Source organism: Leptopilina heterotoma, unplaced genomic scaffold (genome assembly GCF_015476425.1).
Source record: "Leptopilina heterotoma isolate Lh14 unplaced genomic scaffold, ASM1547642v1 Lhet_628, whole genome shotgun sequence".
In the NCBI taxonomy this organism is placed as follows: domain Eukaryota; kingdom Metazoa; phylum Arthropoda; class Insecta; order Hymenoptera; family Figitidae; genus Leptopilina; species Leptopilina heterotoma.
This window is the reverse complement of record NW_025111148.1, coordinates 257,849-267,165: the sequence shown is the minus strand read 5'-3', so window position 1 is coordinate 267,165 and position 9,317 is coordinate 257,849. Positions and strand designations below refer to the sequence as shown.

Here is a 9,317-nt window from a genome sequence, read left to right as displayed (position 1 = left end):
AGTCAATAATAGAAGCGAATATTGAACAAATAGTACTCAGTCCAGTTCTTTCGAAAAATGAACGCCGTGCACATAAAGTAGATACCTACTCGAAAACCACAAGTTATTCTCTCTCTCTCACACTAATGGTCGTTCACTTATCTTACCGTTTCACTTACTCTTACTACTCTCAACTATTATGCAGTGCAGTTAAGTTCATTAAATTATTAAATATTGCTGTGAGAATAATTAATTATACATTTCATTTAAGGTCAATTCACTATTTTGTACACGAAAAAAAAGAATAATCAAATTTACCATGAGGACTGTCAAACTTAAAAAAGGTTTCAAGGTTATTAAGAAAAAATTAATGTTTTTTATTTATTTATTATTAAATTCTAATAACCGTATCAAATTTAAACTAGTTGACAATATTATTTATTCAATATTATGAATATTGTTGACATCCATACTTACATTAATTACAAAGTAAAATCCACGCACGATCTAATTTATTTCATTGGTAAGGGATGTTTCTTAAATAGGAAATTTCCCCCATCGATTGCGTAGCCGAGAGGCTTAATGTAAAAGCGTGCGATTTATAATTATGCATATATTTAGTTGCATGGTTAGGTAGATGTTCAATCCCGTATGATTGTAAGATTTTCCGATGCATTTAGTTGTTAATTGTAAGTATGAAGATGTGGGAAGAATAAAACTTGTGAATTAAGGAATATGAATATATAAAGAGTGCATTTATAGTATATTAAGCAACAAGAGGAGAAAGGCAGCCATTTCTTTACGGTGATTTTTGTGACACGAGTGGAGGTCGAGGGCGCCGTAGGCGCCCCGCGACCTCCACTCGTGTCACAAAAATCATTGTAAAGAAATTGGCTGCCTTTATTCTCGTGTTACTTACGATATTTTTTATTCCTAATGCACAAAAGCGGCGATTTCAGATAGCAGACGACAGGGAGTAAAAGTCATTCACTTGTTCGATTTGTATGAAAATGGCGGCCGATTTCTCCCTTGGGCAAGAAAAATGCATGTGAACAGCTAATTTTCTTGCCCTTGGGAGAACACGGCCGCCATTTTCATACGGTCGAAGAAATGAATGACTTTCCTCCCTGTCGGCTGCTATCAAAAAGCGCCGTTTTTGTGCATGTGGGATAAAAACACATTTTTCTTTTTTTTAATGATTGGTTATTGATTTTTTTATATAAAATTGACGAAGTGAATAAAAGGAAACACTCGTTTCGCGTCGCGTCGGCCATTTATTTTGACAGGTTCCGCGCCTGCGTTCCTTTATTGTGAAAATTTCGAAGTAGGGGACTGAGTTTAGTTTCTCTACTATGCACACTGCAGCGCGCCTTATAATCTTCGCCTGTGTTTCAATGCGCTTTACAGTGACATTTGGAACTAAGGCCCTCTATCCACTATACGCAACACCCTAAGATGCTTGATGGAAATGAATTAATGTACTTTTACTGGACTGAGTCCAGTTTTTTCAATATTGACTCCCAGTTTTTTAAACTATATTTTTCTCAGTGTAGTTTAAATTATCCTTAAGATAACAAACTTTGGAAGAAAGGAAAATATTTTATTTAAAAAAAGTTATTAATTTTTTTCATACGCAGTGTCATACGCAGTGTTCTAACCTAGGGGAAATTGTTTGGTATATTTTTATAGAATTTTTAAAAATATTTTGAGGTTAAAAATTTTCACGCCTTCTTTTAGTTTGGGGCACTTATGTCTATTTTTTCGTTTTTTAATTAGGGGTGGGTTTTTTTGGGGGTCGCGCCGGTTTTCACCTTGTGGAAATTGTTTGGTATATTTATTGAGAATTTTTAAAATATTTTGAGGTCAAAAATTTTTACGCCTTCTATTAGTTTGGGGCACTTATGTGTATTTTTTATCGTTTTTTAATTAGGGGTGGATTTTTTTGGGGGTCGCGCCTTATCTAACCTTGTGGAAATTGTTTGGTATATTTTTAAAGAATTTTTAAAAATATTTTGAGTCAAAAATTTTCACGCCTAATAGTGATATTTAATATTTTATTATTATACATATATGTTATTTGGAAAGGGGTTGTTTTTCAGCCCCAATATTAAAATTTTGATAATTTTTTGTTAGATATTTGTTGTATTTACTGTTCTGAACAAGATTATTGCAGAAAAGTTTATAAATAAAAAAAAAATTTCGTTCAAATGAACGTTCAAAACTTTAGGGTCCTAACAGGCAACTGGTTAATGTAGTTTAAGGTTCTGGAAAAAAAAATTTACGATAAAGGTCCAGAACACAATTTCTTCGTTTATAATTTCGTCTGGCTGGTTTGTGTAATTCCTTAACCAACTGTAGTTTTTGGGAATCCATTTTTATTTTTTTTTTTCAAATCTTGAGTAGACTCCAATGCGTTCAATCTGCTATCCAATCGAGAAATAATCTCTTTTATAGAAAACACGTCTATATTATTTTTACTGTTTAATTTTAAATCATCAAAAAATTGTTTAACAGTTTGTTCTAATGTTATGATTTTTACATTATTATCAGTTAATGCAGTTTTTAGGGAGTTTGTTACATCATAGATGGCGTTGACTTCAGTTTTTACAATTTTATTAACAATATTTAAATTAACTGCATCTCTTTCGTTTTCAGCATCAGCTAAATTACACATTTTTCTATTTTCTATGTTAAAATTTCCATCTGATGTGGGCTTAAAACCAAGCCCTGGAGGGCCTGGAGGCCCGCGATTTAGATTTTCTACGCTTTTAAACTGACGACCGAATTTGTCGATACTCATGTTGCAAATGATGTTAAAATATATAAACACGTAATTAATAAACAATTTTTGCTTCACGCAATTCTTCAATTATTGATAAAATTCATTATTATGACTCGGATTTCCAGCAGCTTGAGACGCTAAAAGTAATCGCAATCGATCCACTAATTCATTAGGATCATCCCAATAAATATAATCAATATTTTTATTTTTTTTATTTATCATATATTTTGGTATTAATCCACGGCCAAGTTTCCTTTTTTCCTGCTTTGGGAGAAGATATTTCTTTTGCTATAAATTTTGAAATTTCAAACTTTTCTGTTCACGAATAGTTTCATCAGCTTTATAATACTTTTTGTGCGCATTGGTTGAAATAATAATATTTGCATAATTTTCGCGATCATGTAAACTTATAAAATTTTCTTCTGGAGTTTTCTTAAATAAAAGTTCAAGTAAACCCTTGGTAACTGGATAAATTGAATTATTTATTAAGATGTTATTCTCTTCAAAACTAATCGGTGAATCACCAATCATTAATCCTTTAACTAATTTTCGCACACCATATATACTGTCTAAATCTTTTTTCTTTTATCTAATAATTGCAAATATCCACTTACAATTTTTGTATCAACACTTGGTGATGCATTTATAGTATTTGAACTACTATTTAAAGATGCAGTTTTAAATGATATTTCAAGATCATCGTCTTCGTCTTCATCTTCATCTTTTATTTGTTTTGAGTACAAATTATCATCACTGGGATCAAAAATGTTTTCTTGTTTAATTCTTCATTTTTTATTTCAATTTTCGGTGTTTGAATATTTTTGACATTTTCAAATTGATCAGCTAGTTTTTGAATTGGAGTTACTATTGGTTTAAAGGTGTTATTTAAGGACTGTTCTATGTCTTCTTTGCCTATTTTTATCAATCTATGTTTCCGTCGAATTGCATCACTTGCTTTAGCAATTTCTCCCAATATATTTTTTTGTTTTCGCAAATTTTCAACTTGAACAGAAGGCATGTTGTTCATTCAATGTACAAAAAGAGACTGTCACTTCATTATTTTATTCCTCTAATTTTATGAAACAGTCAAAACATTTTCTATATCTACCATTATTAATATCAGAATCTTTATCAATTACTAGAAAATCATGCTTATTTTTCCAACAAGAATTACAAATTTCTTTAAATTTTATGAATGACATGTCAGTATTAACATGATCGTCATATAAATGTTTAAGATTCATTTCATCTTGCCTAAAGAGAATTAATAAATTTACATTGTCTCGTATCAAAAGTTTTGGAATACGAGCATACGTCTGACATAAGTAGAAACAATCGACGGCCTTGTGTCGACCCATAGCAAAGAACGCTTTAATGTTATCTTGCTTCTCGCACGCGACATCATCAAATATAAATATTGAGTTAGGTCGCGCTTCACTTGGAGAAACAACATTTGCATGCTCATTAAATGGAAAATATTTTACGCCATCTATTGGTTGTAAAACATTTTCTAAAAATTTATACTTTGGTTGATTTAGAGATTTTGAAAAAACATAGACATTTTCAAATCTTAATCCATTTGGATGTATTAAAAGTGCAAGTAAAGCATTCGTCTTTCCACAGTTGGAAGGTCCACAAAATATTGCTCGCACACTATTCGGTAATAAATTACCATGTCGCAGTTTATTTTCAGTTTTTGCACTACCGTATCGAAATTAATAACGGGTAATTTGATATGTTGTTCATTAAACTGCATCGTATTTTAAACTAAAGAAAAATGTATAAATACTCAGCTTATAAAGATAATTTTGTTAGTTGATTTTCTGTATTTGGAAGGATATGATTGTGCACGCAAATAAAAAACGAGTCAGTTGTAAACAATCCTTCAAAGGGATAAGACGTGGAAAAGGCTTCTTAAATAAAATTATAAATAATTTACCATTTGAACTACATATTCCTGGCTATCAGTTTTGTGGTCCAGAACAAAATTAGCTAAGCGACTTGTTCGTGGTGACCAAGGAATTAATCCTTTAGACGCAGCGTGTAGAGAACACGACATTTCTTATTTAAGAAATAGGGAAAATATTGAAGCTAGGAACGTTGCAGATAAAGTGCTTGCAGAAAAAGCTTGGAATCGTGTTCTTGCACCAGACGCAGGAGTTGGAGAAAAACTTGCTGCTTACACAATTACAAACACCATGAAAGTAAAATCTAAATTAGGCATGGGACTAAAAAAGAAGAAAAGAACAAATGCTACATTAAGAAATATTATATCAGCAGCTAAAAAAACAATTAATCCAAAGGATGATAATATGAATGCTGTTATTAAATCTGCGTTACTTGGAGCGCGTGTCGCTGTAAAAAGAGCTGGTGGAAAGGAGAAAATAAAAAAACCTCGAATTTTACCAGTTTCAACTAAAGTAGGAGGCCTATTGCCTTTTCTTATCCCAATCTTTGCTGGGCTCAGTGCTACAGGGGCACTTGCAGGAGGGGCAGCTGGTGTTGCAAAAGCTGTGAATGACGCAAAAGATGCGAAACGTCAACTTGAAGAAAAAAAACGTCATAATGAAGCAATGGAAGCTATTGCCCTGGGCAAAGGGCTTTACTTAAAACCTCATAAACAAGGCGTAGAACTTCATTTAAAACCTCATACGCAGGGACAAGGATTAAAAAAAAAAAGAAAAATTTAAAAACGTCAAAGTGAAGCTACCAAAACGTGCGTAACTAATTTTGATTTACTTAAAGTAGTAAAACGATTGAAAATTCCGCATTTTCGTGGAATTTTTATGCGCAATGAATTACCAATAATTGGTCCTAGAATGTATGAATCAGGGATAATAAATTTGGATGACAAAGATGGACCTGGAACTCATTGGTGTGCATATAAAAAAAATAAAAATAAAATTGTTTACTTTGATAGTTTTGGTAATTTATGTCCACCTTTGGATCTTATTCAATATTTTGGTGTTGATTATGTAATGTATAATCATGAAAATTATCAAAATTATGATACATATGTGTGTGGTCATTTATGTTTAAAATTTTTATGTAAGCAATTAAATATTTGTGACATGTATTCTTTGTATATAAATAAATGACATTAATTTTATATTCAGTTACTTATTAGAAATCACAATGAACGATTCAATTATATTAACGTTATCTGGAAATACTTCCATTTAGAAACTCAATACTTCCACCAATCAAGTTATCACCATATAAATCTTATGTACTCGGACTTATTGAGTTTCTTTCGTATAATTCGATACCTAATGTAGATGTTGGTAACAATAAGTTTTACGTAGGCAATGAAGTTTATTTTATGGCAACCGGAAGTTATGAAATAAGTGATATAAATAGAGATTTGCAAAAAATTTTGAAAATGCGCAATTGCAACATTAGTATTCAACCTAACAATAATACTTTAAAATGTATTATTTATTGTGACGATGAAATTAATTTTGAACCGAAAGATTCTATTGGTCGTTTATTAGGATTTCCCATAGAAAATTAGAAGCTAAAGATTATCATGAATCAGATCAACCAGTGTCTATTATTAAAGTCAACTCTTTACGTATAGAATGTAACATAACTACAGGTGCATATATTAACGGTGAAAAAGTACATACAATTCATCAATTTTTCCCTATTGTTCCACCAGGATATAAGATAGTTGAAGTTCCAAATCACGTCATTTACTTACCAGTCTCTGTCAAAACAATAGACTATATTCAATTACGAATTGTTGATCAAGACGGACATTTAGTTAATTTTCGTGGTGAAACTATAACAATCAGATTACACATAAAGTCTGTTGAATAATGGGAATTGTTTATAATAATAATATACGAAACAAGATTGGTTTTGGTTATAAAATACAAACACCATGTCACAAACAAATCAGTCAACGACAAACTGTCAAAAGATTAACACCTCAAAATTTAAAACTCCTGAAAAAATTAGGCCTGAAAATTGTAAAAAGAAGAAGAAGAGGTTAAAAAGATTTAAAATATTTTGTTCTTGTGTCTGTGTATTTGTGTATAGAACTATTATATTTTGCCATGGACGAGGAACTGTTAAATATTGAACAACCAATTATTTTTGATGAGTCAATTGCACATTATGAAGTGCACACTCAGCAGCCATACACCTCATCAACGTACAATAATAGTGACGAAATTCGAATCGCTGTACAGAATCAAGATCATTGTCTACTTCCGAGCAAAAGTTCCATTCATATCAGTGGAAAACTGTTGAAAACTGATGGAACGCCTGTAACACACACATCTCTGGTTTCTAATGGCGTTTGCCATTTATTTGAAGAAGCAAAATACGAACTCAATGGTGTAGAAATTGATAAAAATAAAAATGTAGCTCTTACAAGCTTAATGAAAAATTACGTTTCTTTTGATGCTACTCAAAGCAAATTTCTTGAAAATGTTGGTTGGTTAGACTTTACTAATGATGCAACATTGACTAATGCACAAGGCTATTTCGATGTTTGTATTCCGTTAAATATGATTTTCGGCTTTGCTGAAGATTATAAAAAATTGTTTGTAAACGCTAAACATGAGCTCATTTTTACAAGATCAAGAATAGATTCAAATGTAGTTCGTCAAACTGCACCTATTGAAGAATATAAAATTGTCATTGAAAAAGTCGAATGGCTGTTACCGTATTTAAAATTATCAGATGCTCGAAAATTTAAATTATTAAAGTATATAGAAAAGGATCCGTCGATTTCAATTAGTTTTCGAACATGGGAATTATATGAGTATCCTTTATTACCATAACGCAAAAACATATTTGGAGCGTAAAAACTTCAACGCAATTAGAGAAACCTAGATTTATTATATTAGGGTTTCAACAACAGGAAAAATAATACTACGCAAATTCCAGTCATTTGACCATTGTAACATTTCTGATGTAAGCTATTTTTAAATTCGCAAAGTTATCCATATAGTAATATGAACCTTAATATTAATAGAAATCAATATTCTACTTTGTATGAAATGTACACTAATTTTCAAGATGTTTATTATGGAAAAGAATCTCAACCGCTTTTGACGAAAAAAGAATTTTGCAATATGCTCCTTTAATTGTAATAGATTGCTCAAAACAAAATGAAGCACTAAAAAGTGGTCCTGTTGATATCCGTTTAGAATTTGAATCAAGAGAAAATTTTCCCCCTATCACTTCAGCATATTGTCTAATTTTGCATGACCGCATAGTTGAATATAAACCATTAAGTGGTATTGTAAGAAAGATTGTATAATTTTTTTAAACAAAAATTAATTAAATAATAATTATAATATCATATTTGAATATAGTTAAAGAAATGAGAAAAAGAATTTAACCATTTATTTATGTATCCAATGTGAAAAGTAAATCAAGCTTTGTAAATTAAAAAAAAATTTTTTTTAAGTAATTTATAATTTTTTATTTTGTAAATAATAGTTGAATTTTAATAATTCTTAAAGATTAAAAAAATTAAATTCAACTATTTTTTTATTATAATAAAGTATTGAAAAAAATAATTGTAAAATTGAAATTAGTGGAATATGTAAAATAAATCACATGTGAAAGAAATAAGAGAAAGAATTTTATCACTTACTGATGTATCAAATCACTTGGCCTTGTGAAGAATTTGTCGGCGGTCAGTTCCGTATACTCATAAGTCATACGATTAGTATAAATACTCTATTTTAAAAATTTATTCTGTAATTTTTTGAAACGAATATTAAACAATAAAAGAATTTTTCTTTAACTAGTTGTCTTAATTTTTTTTACCATTCCATTATTTTTTTCAGAAAAATATATATTAGTTAATATTTTATAAATAATTTAATTTAATTAAAAAATTTAATTTATTTTAACTCATTTTTTCATAAATATTTTTTTTAAATTATCAATATTCTTTTTGAAAAAAAAGTTATTAATTAATTTTACAAATTTAGTTAAAAATTAATATTTTTTTTAACAGCAATTATTTAAAAAAAATTTTCCAGTAATAAACTTTTATTGATACATATTTATTTTATTATTATAAATTTTTTTGTAATATATAAGCATAGGTAGATTATTATTATAGATTATCTCGTCTCTGTGACTCTCCTCTTCTTTGTCGTCCACAGCTGCCTCCGTCTTGTCGGTGTTCCCCTCCTTTTCATCTACCTCGTCTTCTTTTATGTCCATCGTTGTCTCTGTCTCTGTCTCGTCAGTGTTCCCTCCTTTTCTTCGTCCACCTCGTCTTCTCCTACGTCCGAGTCCATGTCCCCTTCACTTCTTTCTCTAGCTTTGATTCCCTTCTTACAGCAGTCACACAAGTCTTCTTCTTCTTCTCTGGTTCTATTAGCATTATTTTCTCCTTCTTGATTTCATGCCTGGAAAAGCACTCTTCTCAATTGTAATCTCCAATTCATCACAATCCAGGTCCTGTAAACCGCAATCAAAATTGGGATAGATGAAGTAGCGCGGGATATGCAAATCAGGTTTCCTTTCTAAACGAAATGTTGAGTTGTTGATTTTGCAAACTTCACAACTACATTCATAAATC

The 9,317-nt window shown here is 30.3% G+C and overlaps 1 protein-coding gene across 1 annotated transcript; it reads left to right on the top strand.

The window, feature by feature from the left end:
* Positions 1-6,822: 6,822 nt before the first annotated feature.
* Positions 6,823-7,554, top strand: LOC122509772. Its single transcript, XM_043624011.1, has one exon. The coding sequence runs from the start codon at positions 6,823-6,825 to the stop codon at positions 7,552-7,554; it is 732 nt and encodes a 243-aa protein (XP_043479946.1).
* Positions 7,555-9,317: the final 1,763 nt, after the last annotated feature.